The following is a 20,480-nucleotide window of genomic DNA, read 5'->3' as shown; positions in this document are numbered from 1 at the left end:
CAACAACCAGCCCTGGGTCACCGGGACCGGTTCCGGCTCACCGGCACCTGCTCTGGATCCCCCGGCACCCGCCCTGGGTCACCGGTACCGGTTCCCGGAACCCGGCACCCGCCCTGGGTCACCGGTACCGGTTCCCGGAACCCCAACACCCGCCCTGGGTCACCGGGACCGGTTCCCGACTCCCGGCACCCGCCCTGGGTCACCGGGACCGGTTCCCGGAACCCCAACACCCGCCCCGGGATAACCGGGACCGGTTCCCCGGAACCCAACACCCGCCCCGGGATAACCGGGACCGGTTCCCGGCTCCCGGCACCCACCCTGCGTCACCCGACACCCCTCCGGGATAAGCGGTACCGGCTCCGGGACCCCCGGCACCCCCTGCGGGGATAAGCGGTACCGGCTCTGAGATCACCGGTACCGGCTCCGGGACCCCCGACACCCGCCCCGGCTTCACCGGCAGCAGCTTCCGATACCGGCCCCGGTCCACCGACACCGATCCCGGTCGCTCCGAACGCGCTGATCCCGGCCCGGACACCCCGACAGCGGCCCCGGTGCCGGACAGGGCGGGTGCCGGGTGCCGGTGCCGATCCCGGGACAGGCGGTGCCGGTGCCGGTGCCGATGCCGACCCCGCCGGACCCCGGTAGCGGCTCCGGGCCCTCCTCACGGCCCCGCCCGGCCGCGCTTCCGCTTCCGCTTCTGTTCCGCTTCCGGCGCCGCTCCGGTTCCGGTTCCGGTGCGGGTGTCGGTTCCGGTTCCGGTGTCGGTTCCGGTGCCGCCATGCCCGAGGCGCTGTCGCTGCTGTGCCGGGTGTCCGCGCACCCCGAGTCCCGGTGCTGGGCCCTGGCCTGGAGCCCCAGCGGGGCCCTGCTGGCGTCCTGCGGCGGGGACCGCACCGTGCGGCTCTGGGGCCGCGAGGGTGAGCGGAACGGGGAAACCGGGAACGGGAACGGGAACGGGAACGGGGAAACCGGGACCGGGAACGGGGAAACCGGGAACGGGAATGGGACCAGGAACGGGGAAAACCGGGACCGGGACCGCACCGTGCGGCTCTGGGGCCGCGAGGGTGAGCGGAAACGGGGAAACCGGGGAAACCGGGACCGGGGGAAACCGGGAACGGGGAAACCGGGGAACGGGGAAACCGGGAACGGGAATGGGACCAGGAACGGGGAAACCGGGACCGGGACCGCACCGTGCGGCTCTGGGGCCGCGAGGGTGAGCGGCACCGGGGAAACCGGGGAAACCGGGAACGGGGGAACGGGACCGTGCGGGTCTGGGGGAAACCGGGAACGGGAAAACCGGGACCGCACCGTGCGGCTCTGGGGCCGCGAGGGTGAGCGGAACGGGGAAACCGGGGAAACCGGGGACGGGGAACGGGACCGTGCGGGTCTGGGGAAACGGGGAACGGGGACCGGGGAAACCGGGAACGGGGAAACCGGGAACGGGGAAACCGGGAACGGGAAAACCGGGACCGCACCGTGCGGGTCTGGGGAAACCGGGAACGGGACCGCACCGTGCGGCTCTGGGGCCGCGAGGGGTGAGCGGAACGGGGAAACCGGGGGAAACCGGGACCGGGAACGGGGAAACCGGGAACGGAATGGGACCAGGAACGGGGGAAACCGGGACCGGGACCGCACCGTGCGGCTCTGGGGCCGCGAGGGTGAGCGGAACGGGGAAACCGGGAACGGGAACGGGAACGGGACCGTGCGGGTCTGGGGAAACGGGGAACGGGACCGGGGGAAACCGGGACCGCACCGTGCGGCTCTGGGGCCGCGAGGGTGAGCGGCACCGGGGAAACCGGGGAACCGGGAACGGGGAAACCGGGAACGGGAACGGGAACGGGGAACCGGGAACGGGGAAACCGGGAACGGGACCGGGGAAACCGGGACCGCACCGTGCGGCTCTGGGGGAAACCGGGACCGGGACCGCACCGTGCGGGCTCTGGGGCCGCGAGGGTGAGCGGAACGGGGAAACCGGGACCGGGGAAACCGGGAACGGGACCGGGACCGTGCGGGTCTGGGGAAACCGGGAACGGGACCGCACCGTGCGGCTCTGGGGCCGCGAGGGTGAGCGGCACCGGGGAAACCGGGACCGGGGAAACCGGGAACGGGGGAAACCGGGACCGGGGAAACTGGGAACGGGACGCGGACCGCACCGTGCGGGTCTGGGGCCGCGAGGGTGAGCGGCACCGGCACCGGGAACGGGACCGGGGAAACCGGGAACGGGACCGGGGACCGTGCGGGTCTGGGGGAAACGGGGAACGGGACCGCACCGTGCGGCTCTGGGGCCGCGAGGGTGAGCGGCACCGGGGAAACCGGGAACGGGGGAAACCGGGAACGGGGGAAACCGGGAACGGGACCGAAGCGTCAGGGTGTGGGGCCGGGATGGTGAACGGGAACGGGGAAACCGGGAACGGGACCAACCCACGAGGGAGCGGGAAAACCGGGAATGGGAACGGGAAAACCGGGAATGGGAACGGGAAAACCGGGGAATGGGAACGGGACCGAACCGTGAGGGAGCAGGAAAACCGGGAATGGGAACGGGACTGAACCGTGAGGGAGCGGGAAAACCGGGAATGGGAATGGGAACGGGAAAACCGGGAATGGGAACGGGACCAGGGGCCGCGTGTGGGGCTGTCCTGAGTACATCCCGGTGTGTCCCCTCGGTGTCCCAATGTCCCCAATGTCCCCTCAGTGTCCCCAGGCTCGGGCTGGGCTATGCTGGGCAGGGATGGGACACGGGGACAGCCCTGTCCCTGCTCTGTCCCCTCAGTGTCCCCAATGTCCCCTCAGTGTCCCCAATGTCCCCTCAGTGTCCCTGCTCTGTCCCCTCAGTGTCCCCAATGTCCCCTCATTGTCCCCTGTGTCCCCAATGTCCCCTCATTGTCCCCTGTGTCCCCAGGCTCGGGCTGGGCAGGGATGGACACGGGGACAGCCCTGTCCCTGCTCTGTCCCCTCAGTGTCCCCTCAGTGTCCCCTCAGTGTCCCCAATGTCCCCTCAGTGTCCCCTGCTGTCCCCTCATTGTCCCCGCTGTGTCCCCAGGCTCGGGCTGGGCGTGCCGGGCGGTGCTGGACACAGGGACAGCCCTGTCCCCTCAGTGTCCCCCAATGTCCCCCTCAGTGTCCCTGCTCTGTCCCCTCAGTGTCCCCCAATGTCCCCAGTGTCCCCTCAGTGTCCCCTCAGTGTCCCAGTGTCCCCTCAGTGTCCCCTCAAGTGTCCCCTCAGTGTCCCCTCAGTGTCCCTGGTGTCCCCAATGTCCCCTCAGTGTCCCCTTGGTGTCCCCAATGTCCCCTCAGTGTCCCCTTGGTGTCCCCAGTGTCCTCTCATTGTCCCCGCTGTGTCCCCAGGCTCGGGCTGGGCAGGGACGGACACAGGGACAGCCCTGTCCCTGCTCTGTCCCCTCACTGTCCCCCCAGTGTCCCTGCTGTCCCCTCGGTGTCCCCAATGTCCCCTCAGTGTCCCCCAATGTCCCCTCATTGTCCCCTGTGTCCCCAGGCTCGGGCTGGGCGTGCCGGGCGGTGCCGGGCAGGGATGGACACGGGGACAGCCCTGTCCCTTCGGTGTCCCCAATGTCCCCTCAGTGTCCCCTCAGTGTTCCTCAGTGTCCCCTGCTGTCCCCTCAGTGTCCCCTCAGTGTCCCCTCATTGTCCCCTGTGTCCCCAGGCTCGGGCTGGGCGTGCCGGGCGGTGCTGGCCGATGGCCACCAGCGCACGGTGCGCAGGGTGGCGTGGTCGCCGTGCGGGCACTTCCTGGCCTCGGCCAGCTTCGACGGCACCACGTGCGTCTGGAGGCGCCACGAGCACGGCTTCGAGGTGCCACGCTGCCGCCGGGCCAGCCCGGCGTCCCCCGGGCCACCGGTGTCACCTGCGTGTCCCCTGTGTCACCTGTGTCACCTGTGTGCCCCCAGTGTCACCTGTGTCACCTGTGTCACTTCTGTGTCACCTCTGTCACCTGTGTGTCATCTGTGTGTCCCCTGTGTCATCAGTGTCACCTGTGTCACCTGTGTCACCTGTGTGTCACCTGTGTCACCTGTGTCACGTGTGTCATCTGTGTGTCATCTGTGTGCCACCTGTGTCACCTGTGTCACCTGTGTGTCACCTGTGTCACCTGTGTCACCTGTGTGTCACCTGTGTGTCACCTGTGTGTCACCTGTGTCATCTGTGTGTCACCTGTGTCACCTGTGTCATCTGTGTCACCTGGGTGTCCCCTGTGTCACCTGTGTCACCTGTGTGCCCCCAGTGTCACCTGTGTCACCTGTGTGTCGCCTGTGTGTCACCTGTGTGTCACCTGTGTGTCACCTGTGTCACCTGTGTCACCTGTGTCACCTGTGTGCCCCCCAGTGTCACCTGTGTCACCTGTGTCACCTGTGTCACCTGTGTCACCTGTGTGCCCCCAGTGTCACCTGTGTCACCTGTGTCATCTGTGTCACCTGTGTCACCTGTGTGCCCCCAGTGTCACCTGTGTCACCTGTGTGTCACCTGTGTCACCCCCAGTGTCACCTGTGTGTCCTCCCAGTGTCACCTGGGTCACCTGCATCACCTGTGTGTCTCCTGGTGTCACCGGTGTCACCTGTGTGTCACCTGTGTCACCTGTATCCCCCAGTGTCACCTGTGTCCCACCTGTGTCATCTGTGTCACCTGTGTCACCTGTGTAATCTGTGTGTCACCTGTGTCACCTGTGTGTCACCTGTGTGTTATCTGTGTCACCCCAGTGTCACCTGGTGTCACCTCTGTGTCCCACCTACATGTCACCTGCGTGTCACCTGTGTGTCCCCCCCGGTGTCATCTGTGTCACTTGCGTGTCACCTGCGTGTTCACCTGCGTGTCACCTGTGTGTCCCCCCGGCGTCCCCCGGGTCACCTGTGTCATTTGTGTCACCCCAGTGTCACCTGTGTCACCTGTGTCACCCGTGCCCCCCCAGACCCTTTCCCACCCCCCCAAAATCCCCCCAAAATCCCCCCAAGGCCCCCTCAGATCCCCTTCCCACCCCCCCAGATCCCCCCAAAAACCCCCCCAAATCCCACCCAGACCCCCCAAAAATCCACCTGGACCCCGCAAATCCCCCCCAGACCCCCCCCAATCCCACACAGACCCTCCCAAACCCCCCAAAAATCCACCTGGACCCCCCAAAACACCCCCCAAAGCCCCCCCAGACCCCCCCAAACCCCCCAAAAATCCACCCTGGACCCCCAAAACCCCCCCAAACCCCCCCCAGACCCCCCCAAACCCCTTCCCATCCCCTCAGATCCCACCCAGACCCTCCAAAAATCCACCCTGGACCCCCCAAATCCCCCCAGTCCCACACAAACCCCCCAAAAATCCACCTGGACCCCCCCAAATCCTCCCCAGACCCCCCAAAAATCCACCTGGACCCCCCCAAACCCCCCAAATCCCCCCCAGACCCCCCCAAACCCCTTCCCATCCCCCCAAATCTCCCCCAACCCCCCCAGACCCCACCAAATCCCCCCCAAACGCCCCAAAAATCCACCTGGACCCCCCAAATCCCCCCAAATCGCCCCCAGACCCCCCTAAACCCACACAGACCCCCCCAAAACGCCCCCCAAACCCCCCAAAAACCCACCTGGACCCCCAAAACCCCCCCAATTCCCCCCAGACCCCCACAAACTCCCCAAAAATCCACCTGGACCCCGCAAATCCCCCCAAATCCCCCCCAGACCCCCCCAATCCCCCACAAACAGCCCCAAACCCCCCAAAAATCAACCCGGACCCCCCCCCAAACTACCCCCAATTCCCCCCAAATCGCCCCCAGACCCCCCCAAACCCACACAGACCCCCCCAAACCCCACCAAAAACCCACCTGGACCCCCCCCAAACCCCCCCAGTTCTCCCCAAATCCCCCCCAAACCCCCCCCAATCCCACACAGACCCCCCCCCAAACCCCCCAAAAACCCCCCAAAAACCCACCTGGACCCCCCCCAAACCCCCCCAGTTCTCCCCAAATCTCCCCCAGACCCCCCCAAATACCCCCCAAACCCCCCAAAAATCAACCCGGACCCCCCCCCCAAACTACCCCAATTCCCCCCAAATCGCCCCCCAGACCCCCCCAATCCCACACAGACCCCCCCAGACCCCCCCAAAAATCCATCTGGACCCCCAAAAGCCCCCCAATTCCCCCCCAGACCCCCCCAAACTCCCCAAAAATCCACCTGGACCCCCCCCCAAACACCCCCCAAATTCCCCCAGAATCCCCCCAATCCCACACAGACCCCCCCAAACGCCCCAAAAATCCATCTGGACCCCCCCCAAATTCCCCAAATATCCCCCCAAACTCCCCAAAAAATCCACCTGGACCCCCCCCAAATTCCCCCAAATCCCCCCCCAAACCCCCCAAAAATCCACCTGGACCCCCCGAACCCCCCAAATCCCCCCCCAGACCCCCCCAAACTGCCCAAAAATCAACCCGGACCCCCCCCCCAAACCCCCCCCCAAATCGCCCCCCAGACCCCCCCAAAGACCCCCCCAAACGCCCCCCCAAACCCCCCAAAAATCCACCCTGACCCCCCAAATCCCCCCCAAATCCCACCCAGACCCTCCCAAACTCCCCAAAAATCCACCTGGACCCCCCCAAACCCCCCCCCCAAATCGCCCCCCAGACCCCCCAAAGGACCCCCCCAAACGCCCCCCCAAACTCCCCAAAAATCCACCCTGACCCCCAAAATCCCCCCCAAATCCCCCCAGACCCCCCCCAAAAATCCCCCTGGACCCCCCAAATCCCCCCCAGACCCCCCCCCAAAAATCCACCTGGACCCCCAAAACCCCCCCAATTCCCCCAAATCCCCCCCAGACCCCCCCCAAAAACCCACCTGGACCCCCAAAACCCCCCCAATTCCCCCCAAATCCCCCCCAGACCCCCCCCCAAAAACCCACCTGGACCCCCAAAACCCCCCCCAATTCCCCCAAATCCCCCCCAGACCCCCCCCCAAAAACCCACCTGGACCCCCAAAACCCCCCCAATTCCCCCCAAATCCCCCCCAGACCCCCCCCAAAAACCCCACCTGGACCCCCAAAACCCCCCCAATTCCCCCAAATCCCCCCAGACCCCCCCAAAAACCCACCTGGACCCCCAAAACCCCCCCAATTCCCCCAAATCCCCCCGTGCCCCCGTGCCAGCGTGCCCGGTCCCCGCAGGTGGTGGCCACGCTGGAGGGGGCACGAGAACGAGGTGAAGTCGGTGGCCTGGGCACCCTCAGGGTCACTGCTGGCCACCTGCAGCCGCGACAAGAGCGTCTGGGTCTGGGAGGGTGAGTGACCACTGACCACTGACCACTGACCACTGTGACCACTGACCACTGACCACAGTGACCACTGACCACTGACCACTGACCACTGTGACCACAGTGACCACTGACCACTGACCACAGTGACCAGTGACCACTGAGCACTGACCACTGTGACCACTGACCACTGACCACAGTGACCACTGACCCCCTGGGCACCCTCGGGGTCACTGCTGGCCACCTGCAGCCGCGACAAAGAGCGTCTGGGTCTGGGAGGGTGAGTGACCACTGACCACTGACCACAGTGACCACTGACCACAGTGACCACACAGTGACCACACTGACCACAGTGACCACACTGACCACAGTGACCACTGACCACACTGACCACAGTGACCACACTGACCACACTGACCACACTGACCACAGTGGACCACTGACCACAGTGACCACTGACCACACTGACCACAGTGACCACAGTGACCACAGTGACCACAGTGACCACACTGACCACAGTGACCACAGTGACCACACTGACCACACTGACCACAGTGACCACTGACCACTGTGACCACAGTGACCACTGTGACCATTGTGACCACAGTGACCACTGTGACCACTGACCACTGACCACAGTGACCACTGACCCCCTGGGCACCCTCGGGGTCACTGCTGGCCACCTGCAGCCGCGACAAGAGCGTCTGGGTCTGGGAGGGTGAGTGACCACTGACCACTGACCACTGACCACTGTGACCACTGACCACTGTGACCACTGACCACTGACCACTGACCGCAGTGACCACTGACCACTGACCACTGTGACCACTGTGACCACTGACCACTGACCACAGTGACCACAGTGACCACTGACCACTGACCACAGTGACCACTGACCACTGTGACCACTGACCACTGTGACCACTGACCACTGACCACTGTGACCACTGTGACCACTGACCACTGACCACAGTGACCACAGTGACCACTGACCACAGTGACCACTGACCACACTGACCACACTGACCACTGACCACTGACCACAGTGACCACACTGACCACTGTGACCACTGACCACACTGACCACAGTGACCACACTGACCACAGTGACCACTGACCACTGACCACAGTGACCACAGTGACCACAGTGACCACTGACCACTGACCACAGTGACCACACTGACCACAGTGACCACTGACCACTGACCACACTGACCACTGACCACACACTGACCACTGACCACAGTGACCACACAGTGACCACACTGACCCCACACTGACCACACTGACCACACTGACCACACTGACCACAGTGACCACACTGACCACACTGACCACACTGACCACACTGACCACACTGACCACAGTGACCACACTGACCACACTGACCTCACTGACCTCACTGACCACACTGACCACACGGACCACAGTGACCACACTGACCACACTGACCACACTGACCACACTGACCACACTGACCACAGTGACCACACTGACCACACTGACCACACTGACCACACTGACCACACTGACCACAGTGACCGCACTGACCACACTGACCTCACTGACCTCACTGACCACACTGACCACACTGACCACAGTGACCACACACTGACCACACTGACCACACAGTGACCACACACTGACCACACTGACCACACTGACCCCACAGTGACCACCCTGACCACAGTGACCACAGTGACCACAGTGACCACACTGACCACAGTGACCACAGTGACCACACTGACCACAGTGACCACACTGACCACACTGACCACACACTGACCACACTGACCCCACAGTGACCACCCTGACCACACTGACCACAGTGACCCCACAGTGACCACACTGACCACAGTGACCACAGTGACCACAGTGACCACACTGACCACAGTGACCACAGTGACCACACTGACCACAGTGACCACACTGACCACAGTGACCACAGTGACCACACTGACCACACTGACCACAGTGACCACACAGTGACCACCCTGACCACACTGACCACAGTGACCACAGTGACCACACACTGACCACAGTGACCACAGTGACCACACTGACCACACTGACCACACTGACCACAGTGACCACACAGTGACCACCCTGACCACACTGACCACAGTGACCACAGTGACCACACACTGACCACAGTGACCACAGTGACCACAGTGACCACCCTGACCACACTGACCACAGTGACCACACAGTGACCACCCTGACCACACTGACCACAGTGACCACAGTGACCACACACTGACCACAGTGACCACAGTGACCACACTGACCACACTGACCACAGTGACCACAGTGACCACCCTGACCACACTGACCACGGTGACCACACTGACCACACTGACCACAGTGACCACAGTGACCACACTGACCACACTGACCACACTGACCACAGTGACCACACACTGACCACAGTGACCGCACTGACCACACTGACCTCACTGACCACAGTGACCACACTGACCACACTGACCACAGTGACCACACTGACCACACTGACCACACTGACCACAGTGACCACACTGACCACACTGACCACACTGACCACACTGACCACAGTGACCACAGTGACCACACACTGACCACACTGACCACACAGTGACCACAGTGACCACACTGACCACACTGACCACTGACCACACTGACCACAGTGACCACACTGACCACAGTGACCACACTGACCACAGTGACCACAGTGACCCCACAGTGGCCACACTGACCCCACTGACCGCTGCCCGCTGTCCCCGCAGTGGACGAGGAGGAGCAGGAGTTCGAGTGTGTCAGCGTGCTGAGCGCCCACAGCCAGGACAGCACTGACCACTGACCACACTGACCACACTGACCACAGTGACCACACAGTGACCACACTGACCACAGTGACCACACTGACCACAGTGACCACACAGTGACCACACTGACCACAGTGACCACAGTGACCACAGTGACCACAGTGACCACAGTGACCACACTGACCACGCTGACCACACAGTGACCACTGACCACACTGACCACACTGACCACACAGTGACCACAGTGACCCCACAGTGACCACAGTGACCACACTGACCACAGTGACCACTGACCACGGTGACCACACTGACCACACTGACCACAGTGACCACACAGTGACCACACTGACCTCACTGACCACAGTGGCCACACTGACCACACTGACCACAGTGACCGCTGTGACCACACTAACCTCACCTGACCTCACTGACCCCACAGTGACCACACTGACCACAGTGACCACAGTGACCACAGTGACCACTGACCACTGACCACACTGACCACAGTGACCACACTGACCACACTGACCACAGTGACCACAGTGACCACACTGACCACTGTGACCACACACTGACCACACTGACCACACAGTGACCACAGTGACCGCACTGACCGCTGCCCGCTGTCCCCGCAGTGGACGAGGAGGAGCAGGAGTTCGAGTGTGTCAGCGTGCTGAGCGCCCCACAGCCAGGACAGCAACTGACCACTGACCTCACTGACCACACACTGACCACACTGACCACACTGACCTCACAGTGACCACACTGACCACAGTGACCACACTGACCACACTGACCTCACTGACCTCACTGACCTCACTGCCCACACACTGACCACACTGACCCCACAGTGGCCACACTGACCACAGTGGCCACACTGACCACAGTGACCACAGTGACCACAGTGACCCCACTGACCGCTGCCCGCTGTCCCCGCAGTGGACGAGGAGGAGCAGGAGTTCGAGTGTGTCAGCGTGCTGAGCGCCCACAGCCAGGACGTCAAACACGTGGTGTGGCACCCCAGCCAGGAGGTGGGGACACCTGGGGACACCCGGGGGGACACCTGGGGACACCTGGGGACACACCCAGGGGGACATGGGGACACCTGGGGACACCTGAGGGGACACCTGGGGACACCTGGGGACACCTGGGGACACCTGGGGACACCCGGGGGGACACAGGGACACACCCAGGGGACATGGGGACACCTGGGGACAACCCGGGGGGACAGCTGGGGGACAACCTGAGGGGACAGCTGGGGACACACCCAGGGGACATGGGGACACACCTGGGGACACCCGGGGGGACACGGGGACACACCTGGTGGGACATGGGGACACACATGGGGACACCTGGGGACACACCCAGGGGACATGGGGGACACACCTGGGGACACCTGGGGACACCTGGGGATACCCGGGGGGACACAGGGACACACCCCAGGGGACATGGGGACACCTGGGGACAGCTGGGGGGACACGGGGACACACCCAGGGGGGACATGGGGACACACATGGGGACACCTGGGGGGGACACAGGGACACCTGGGGGGGACATGGGGACACACCTGGGGACAGCTGGGGGGACACGGGAACACACCTGGGGGGACAAGGGGACACACCTGGGTCACACCTGGGGACAGCTGGGGGGACACGGGGACACCTGAGGGGACAAGGGGACACACCTGGGGACAGCTGGGGGGACACAGGGACACACCCAGGGGACATGGGGACAGCTGGGGGGACACAGGGGACACACCCAGGGGACATGGGGACACACATGGGGACACCTGGGGACACCTGGGGGGGACACCTGGGGACACACCCAGGGGACATGGGGACACACCTGGGGACACAGAGACACACCCAGGGGGGACATGGGGACACACATGGGGACACCTGGGGAGACCCGGGGACAGCTGGGGGACACAGGGGACACACCCAGGGGGGACATGGGGACACACCTGGGGACACCTGGGGGGACACAGAGACACACCCAGGGGACATGGAGACACCTGGGGATAGCTGGGGGACAAAGGGACACACCCAGGGGACCATGGGGACACACCTGGGGGACACCTGGGGGGACAAGGGGACACACCTGGTGGGACATGGGGACACCTGGGGGGAAATGGGGATACACCTGGGGGGACAAGGGGACACACCTGGGTCACACCTGGAGACAGCTGGGGGGACATGGGGACACCCGGTGGGACACAGGGACACACCTGGGGGGACAAGGGGACACACCTGGGGACAGCTGGGGGGACACAGGGACACACCCAGGGGACATGGGGACACACATGGGGACACCTGGGGACACCTGAGGGGACACAGAGACACACCTGGTGGGACACCTGGGGACACCTGGGGGCACAGTAACACACCCAGGGGACATGGGGACAGCTGGGGGACACAGGGACACACCCAGGGGGGACATGGGGACACACATGGGGACACACATGGGGACACACATGGGGACACCCAGGGACAGCTGGGGGACACAGGGACACACCCAGGGGACATGGGGACACCTGGGGACACCTGGGGGGACACAGAGACACACCCAGGGGACATGGGGACACACATGGGGACAGCTGTGGGGACACGGGGACACACTCAGGGGACATGGGGACACCTGGGGACACAGAGACACACCCAGGGGACATGGGGACAGCTGGGGGACACAGGGACACACCCAGGGGACATGGGGACACACCTGGGGACAGCTGGGGACACACATGGGGACACCTGGGGACATCCGGGGACAGCTGGGGGACACAGGGACACACCCAGGGGACATGGGGACACACCTGGGTCACACCTGGGGACAGCTGGGGGGACACGGGGACACCCGAGGGGACATGGGGACAGCTGGGGGGACACGGGGACACCCTGGGGGGACATGGGGGACAGCTGGGGGACACAGGGACACACCTGGTGGGACAAGGGGACACCCTGGGGGGACAAGGGGACACACCTGGGGACAGCTGGGGGGACATGGGGACACCCGGGGGGACATGGGGACACCTGGGGGGACATGGGGACACCTGGGGGGACACACATGGGGGGACAAGGGGACAGCTGGGGGGACACAGGGACACACGTGGGGGGACATGGGGACACACCTGGGGACAACTGCGGGACATGAGGACACCCAGAGGGACTTGGGGACACCCTGGGACTCCTGGGACACACCTGGGGACAGCGGGGGGGACACGGGGACACCCCTGGGGACACCCCAAACTCCCACAGGGACCCCCAGAGATGCCCAAACCCTGCCAGGGTCCCATTCCTGTCCCCAGCGTCCCCAGGGATGTCCCCAGGGATGTCCCCAGGGATGTCCCCAGGGATGTCCCCAGCTGCTGGCCAGTGCCAGCTACGACGACACGGTGTGATCCCGGTGTCCCCAGTGTCCCCAATGTCCCCAGTGTCCCCAATCCCCTCAATGTCCCCAATGTCCCCAGGGATGTCCCCACCGGTGTCCCCAGCTGCTGGCCAGTGCCAGCTATGACGACACGGTGTGATCCTGGTGTCCCCAATGTCCCCAATGTCCCCAAGCCCCTCAATGTCCCCAATGTCCCCACCGGTGTCCCCAGCTGCTGGCCAGTGCCGGCTATGACGACACGGTGTGATCCCAGTGTCCCCAGTGTCCCCAGTGTCCCAATCCCCCCGCTGTCCCCAGTGTCCTCAATGTCCCCAATGTCCCCAGGGATGTCCCCGCTGGTGTCCCCAGCTGCTGGCCAGTGCCGGCTGTGACGACACGGTGTGATCCTGGTGTCCCCAGTGTCCCCAATGTCCCCAATGTCCCCACCGGTGTCCCCAGCTGCTGGCCAGTGCCAGCTACGACGACACGGTGTGATCCCAGTGTCCCCAATGTCCCCAATGTCCCCGCTGTCCCCAGTGTCCCCAAGCCCCTCAATGTCCCCAATGTCCTCACCGGTGTCCCCAGTGTTCCAATCCCCCCGCTGTCCCCAATGTCCCCAAGCCCCTCAATGTCCCCAATGTCCCCAACGGTGTCCCCGCCGGTGTCCCCAGCTGCTGGCCAGTGCCGGCTACAACGACACGGTGTGATCCCGGTGTCCCCAGTGTCCCCAATGTCCCCGCCGGTGTCCCCAATGTCCCCAAGCCCCTCAATGTCCCCAATGTCCCCACCGGTGTCCCCAGTGTCCCAATCCCCCCGCTGTCCCCTATGTCCCCAATCCCCTCAATGTCCCCAATGTCCCCAGGGATGTCCCCAACAGTGTCCCCAGCTGCTGGCCAGTGCCAGCTACGACGACATGGTGTGATCCCAGTGTCCCCAGTGTCCCAATCCCCCCACTGTCCCCAGTGTCCCCAAGCCCCTCAATGTCCCCAATGTCCCCAACGGTGTCCCCAGTGTTCCAATACCCCCACTGTCCCCAGTGTCCCCAAGCCCCTCAATGTCCCCAATGTCCCCGTCGGTGTCCCCAGCTGCTGGCCAGTGCCAGCTACGATGACACGGTGTGATCCCAGTGTCCCCAGTGTCCCCAGTGTCCCAATCCCCCCGCTGTCCCCAGTGTCCCCAAGCCCCTCAATGTCCCCAATGTCCCCAACGGTGTCCCCAGTGTCCCAATCCCCCCGCTGTCCCCAGTGTCCCCAAGCCCCTCAATGTCCCCAATGTCCCCAACGGTGTCCCCGCCGGTGTCCCCAGCTGCTGGCCAGTGCCGGCTACAACGACACGGTGTGATCCCAGTGTCCCCAGTGTCCCCAGTGTCCCCAAGCCCCTCAATGTCCCCAATGTCCCCAACGGTGTCCCCGTCGGTGTCCCCAGCTGCTGGCCAGTGCCAGCTACGATGACACGGTGTGATCCCAGTGTCCCCAATGTCCCAATCCCCCCGCTGTCCCCAGTGTCCCCAAGCCCCTCAATGTCCCCAATGTCCCCACCGATGTCCCCAGTGTCCCAATCCCCCCGCTGTCCCCAATGTCCCCAAGCCCCTCAATGTCCTCAATGTCCCCAGTGTCCCCGCCGGTGTCCCCAGCTGCTGGCCAGTGCCAGCTACGACGACACGGTGTGATCCCAGTGTCCCCAGTGTCCCCGCTGTCCCCAGTATCCCAATCCCCCCAGTGTCCCCACTGGTGTCCCCAATATCCTCAATGTCCCCAAGCCCCTCAATGTCCCCAGTGTCCCCAACGGTGTCCCCGCCGGTGTCCCCAGCTGCTGGCCAGTGCCAGCTACGACGACACGGTGCGCCTGTACCGCGAGGACGAGGACGACTGGGTGTGCTGTGCCACCCTGGAGGGACACACGTCCACCGTGTGGGCGGTGGCCTGGGAGCGCTCCGGCCAGCGCCTCGTGTCCTGCAGCGATGACCGCACCCTGCGCGTGTGGCAGCGCGCCCCGGGACACGGTGAGGGACGGGGACACGGGGACAGGGGGACAGGGACATGGGGACACGGGGACAGGGACATGGGGACATGGGGACACTGGGGACATTGGGGACAGGGACACGGGGACATTGGGGACAGGGGGACATTGGGGACATGGGGACAGGGACACGGGGACATTGGGACATGGGGACATTGGGGACAGGGACACGGGGACATTGGGGACAGGGACATGGGGACATTTGGGACATGAGGACATTGGGACACGGGGACATTGGGGACAGGGGGACAGGGACATGGGGACAGGGACATGGGGACATGGGGACATTGGAGACAGGGACATGGGGATATGGGGACACAGGGACAGGGACATGGGGACATTGGGGACATGGGGACAGGGACATGGGGACATGGGGACATTGGGGACAGGGACATGGGGACATTTGGGACATGGGGACATTTGGGACATGGGGACATGGGGACATGGGGACAGGGACACAGGGACATGGGGATAGGGACATGGGGACAGGGACATGGGGACATTGGGGACAGGGATATGGGGACATGGGGACATTGGGGACATGGGGACAGGGACATGGGGACATTTGGGACATGGGGACAGGGACATGGGGACATTGGGGACATGGGGACATTGGGGACATTGGGGACAGGGACATGGGGACATTGGGGACATGGGGACATTGGGGACATGGGGACAGGGACACGGGGACATGGGGACATTGGGGACAGGGACATGGGGACATTGGGGACAGGGACACGGGGACATTGGGGACAGGGACATGGGGACATTTGGGACATGAGGACATTGGGACACAGGGACATGGGGACATTTGGGACATGAGGACATTGGGACACAGGGACATTGGGGACAGGGGGACAGGGACATGGGGACATGGGGACATTGGGACATGGGGACAGGACATGGGGACATGGGGACATTGGGACATGGGGACAGGACATGGGGACAGGGACATTGGGACATGGGGACATTGGGGACATGGGGACACAGGGACATGGGGACATGGGGACATTGGGGACATGGGGACATGGGGACATTGGGGACACGGGGACATGGGGACATGGGGACATTGGGACATGGGGACAGGACATGGGGACATGGGGACGTTGGGGACAGGGACATGGGGACATTTGGGACAGGGACATGGGGACATTGGGACATGGGGACATTTGGGACATTGGGACATGGGGACATTGGGGACATGGGGACATTGGGGACATTGGGGACATGGAGACAGGGACATGGGGACATTGGGGACAGGGACATGGGGACATTGGGACATGGGGACATTGGGACATGGGGACATTGGGACACGGGGACATTTGGGACATAGGGACATTGGGACACGGGGACATTGGACACGGGGACATGGGGACATTGGGGACATGGGGACATGGGGACATTGGGGACATGGAGACATTTGGGACATGGGGACATTGGGGACATGGGGACATTGGGGACATGGAGACATTTGGGACATGGGGACATTGGGACATGGGGACAGGGACACGGGGACATTGGGGACAGGGACATGGGGACATTGGGGACATGGGGACATGGGGACATTGGGGACATGGAGACAGGGACATGGGGACATTGGGACATTGGGGACAGGGACATGGGGACATTGGGGACATGGAGACATTTGGAACATGGGGACATTGGGACATGGGGACAGGGACATGGGGACATGGGGACATTGGGGACACGGGGACATGGGGACAGGGACTCGTGTCCTGCAGCAATAACCGCACCTTGTGGGGGTGGACACCCCAATGTCCCCGATGTCCCCAGGCGGTGGCACGGAGCACAGCTGGCAGTGTGTGTGCACCCTGTCCGGGTACCACGGGCGCAGCATCTACGACGTGGCCTGGTGAGCACCGGGGACACCGGGGACATTGGGGACACCAGGGACATTGGGGACACCTGGGACATTGGGGACACCGGGGACATTGGGGACACCGAGGACACCTGGGGACACTGGGGACATTGGGGACACCGAGGACACCTGGGGACACTGGGGACATTGGGGACACCTGGGGACACCAGGGACATTGGGGACACCAGGGACACCTGGGGACATTGGGGACACCGAGGACACCTGGGGACACCGGGGACATTGGGGACACCTGGGGACATTGGGGACACCAGGGACACCAGGGGACATTGGGGACACCTGGGGACACCTGGGGACACCGGGGACATTGGGGACATTGGGGACACCTGGGGACACCTGGGGACACCGAGGACACCTGGGACATTGGGGACACCGAGGACACCTGGGGACATTGGGGACACCTGGGGACACCTGGGACACCTCCCCGGGGCCCTGTCCCCTCCCTGATGCCACCTGTGCCCCACAGGTGCCACCTGGCCCCTCCTTGTCCCCTGTCCCTGCCCAGGTGCCACCTGTCCCCTCCCTGTCCCCACAGGTGCCACCTGTCCTCTGTCCTTGCCCAGGTGCCACCTGTCCCATGTCCTTGCCCAGGTGCCACCTATCCCCTGTCTCATGTCCTTGCCCAGGTGCCACCTGTCCCTTCCCAGGTGCCACCTGTCCCCTGTCCTTGTCCCTGCCCAGGTGCCACCTGTCCCCTGTCCTTGCCCAGGTGCCACCTGTCCCCTGTCCTTGTCCCTGCCCAGGTGCCACCTGTCCTTGCCCAGGTGCCACCTGTCCCCTGTCCTTGTCCCTGCCCAGGTGACACGTGTCCTTGCCCAGGTGCCACCTGTCCCCTGTCCCCTGTCCCTGCCCAGGTGCCACCTGTCCCCTGTCCTTGTCCTTGCCCAGGTGCCACCTGTCTTTGCCCAGGTGCCACCTGTCCCCTGTCCCCTGTCCTTGCCCAGGTGCCACCTGTCCCCTGTCCTTGTCCTTGCCCAGGTGCCACCTGTCCCTTCCCAGGTGCCACCTGTCCCCTGTCCCTGCCCAGGTGCCACCTGTCCCCTGTCCTTGCCCAGGTGCCACCTGTCCCCTGTCCTTGCCCAGGTGCCACCTGTCCCCTGTCCCTGCCCAGGTGCCACCTGTCCCCTGTCCCCTGTCCCTGCCCAGGTGCCACCTGTCCTTGCCCAGGTGCCACCTGTCCTTGCCCAGGTGCCACCTGTCCCCTGTCCTTGTCCCTGCCCAGGTGCCACCTGTCCCCTGTCCCATGTCCTTGCCCAAGTGCCACCTGTCCTTGCCCAGGTGCCACCTGTCCCCTGTCCTTGCCCAGGTGCCACCTGACGGGCGCGGTGGCCACGGCGTGCGGTGACGACGCCGTGCGCGTGTTCGAGGAGGTGGCCCCGGCGTCCCCGGGCTCGCCGGTGACCTTCGGCCTGGCGGCCCACGTGCCGCGGGCGCACGCGCAGGACGCCAACGGCGTGGCCTGGCACCCGCGGGAGCCGGGGCTGCTGGCGTCCTGCGGCGACGACGGCGACATCGCCTTCTGGCACTACCAGCGCCCCGAGGGCCTCTGAGGGACACGGGACAACGAGGGCACCTCCAGGAACCTCCTGTGGCCTCCAGGATCATCCAATGTTCTCCAGAACTTTCTGTGGGCTCCAGAACCTCCTGTGGCCTCCAAGAACGTCCTGTGGCCTCCAGGACACCTCGGGGACCTCCAGGAATCTCCTGGGGCCTCCAGCGTCACCCAATGTTCTCCAGAACCTCCCCCTATGGTGTCCAGAAGGTTCCTCTGTCCTCCAGGACCTCCAGGAACCTCCTGTGGCCTCCAGGACACCTCGGAGACCTCCAGGAATCTCCTGGGGCCTCCAGCGTCACCCAATGTTCTCCAGAACCTCCCCCCATGGTGTCCAGAAGGTTTCTCTGTCCTCCAGGACCTCCAGGAACCTCCTGTGGCCTCCAGGAACCTCCTGTGGCCTCCAGGATCATCCAATGTTCTCCAGAACTTTCTGTGGGCTCCAGAACCTCCTGTGGCCTCCAAGAACCTCCTGTGGCCTCCAGGACACCTCGGGGACCTCCAGGAATCTCCTGGGGCCTCCAGCGTCACCCAATGTTCTCCAGAACCTCCCCCTATGGTGTCCAGAAGGTTCCTCTGTCCTCCAGGAATCTCCTGTGGCCTCCAGGATCACAATGTTCTCCAGAACCTCCCCCTATGGTGTCCAGAAGGTTCCTCTGTCCTCCAGGACCTCCAGGAACCTCCTGTGGCCTCCAGCGTCACCCAATGTTCTCCAGAACCTCCCCCTATGGTGTCCAGAAGGTTCCTCTGTCCTCCAGGACCTCCAGGAACCTCCTGTGGCCTCCAGCGTCACCCAATGTTCTCCAGAACCTCCCCCTATGGTGTCCAGAAGGTTCCTCTGTCCTCCAGGACCTCCAGGAACCTCCTGTGGCCTCCAGGAACCTCCTGTGGCCTCCAGGATCATCCAATGTTCTCCAGAACTTTCTGTGGGCTCCAGAACCTCCTGTGGCCTCCAAGAACGTCCTGTGGCCTCCAGGACACCTTGGGGACCTCCAGGAACCTCCTGGGGCCTCCAGCGTCACCCAATGTTCTCCAGAACCTCCCCCTATGGTGTCCAGAAGGTTCCTCTGTCCTCCAGGACCTCCAGGAACCTCCTGTGGCCTCCAGGACACCTCGGGGACCTCCAGGAATCTCCTGGGGCCTCCAGCGTCACCCAATGTTCTCCAGAACCTCCCCCCATGGTCTCCAGAAGGTTCCTCTGTCCTCCAGGACCTCCAGGAACCTCCTGGGGCCTCCAGGACACCTCGGGGACCTCCAGGAATCTCCTGGGGCCTCCAGCATCACCCAATGTTCTCCAGAACCTCCCCCCATGGTCTCCAGAAGGTTCCTCTGTCCTCCAGGACCTCCAGGAACCTCCTGGGGCCTCCAGCGTCACCCAATGTTCTCCAGAACCTCCCCCCACGGTCTCCAGAAGGTTCCTCTGTCCTCCAGGAATCTCCTGTGGCCTCCAGGATCACCCAATGTTCTCCAGAACCTCCCCCCATGGTCTCCAGAAGGTTCCTCTGTCCTCCAGGACCTCCAGGAATCTCCTGTGGCCTCCAGCGTCACCCAATGTTCTCCAGAACCTCCCCCCACGGTCTCCAGAAGGTTCCTCTGTCCTCCAGGAATCT

General features: G+C 64.1%; 1 protein-coding gene across 1 annotated transcript; it reads left to right on the top strand.

The window, feature by feature from the left end:
* The first annotated feature begins 700 nt into the window (after positions 1-700).
* Positions 701-18,917, top strand: CIAO1 (cytosolic iron-sulfur assembly component 1). The gene is given in 8 exon segments (XM_068174688.1): positions 701-917; positions 3,662-3,810; positions 7,147-7,164; positions 7,166-7,259; positions 10,976-11,067; positions 15,212-15,404; positions 17,216-17,294; positions 18,625-18,917. Coding segments are annotated over 8 exon segments (1,008 nt in total). The 5' UTR covers positions 701-778; the 3' UTR covers positions 18,869-18,917.
* Positions 18,918-20,480: the final 1,563 nt, after the last annotated feature.

Source organism: Anomalospiza imberbis, chromosome 28 (genome assembly GCF_031753505.1).
Source record: "Anomalospiza imberbis isolate Cuckoo-Finch-1a 21T00152 chromosome 28, ASM3175350v1, whole genome shotgun sequence".
In the NCBI taxonomy this organism is placed as follows: domain Eukaryota; kingdom Metazoa; phylum Chordata; class Aves; order Passeriformes; family Viduidae; genus Anomalospiza; species Anomalospiza imberbis.
Note: the sequence above shows the minus strand (reverse complement) of the source record. Positions and strands in the feature narration are given on the sequence as shown.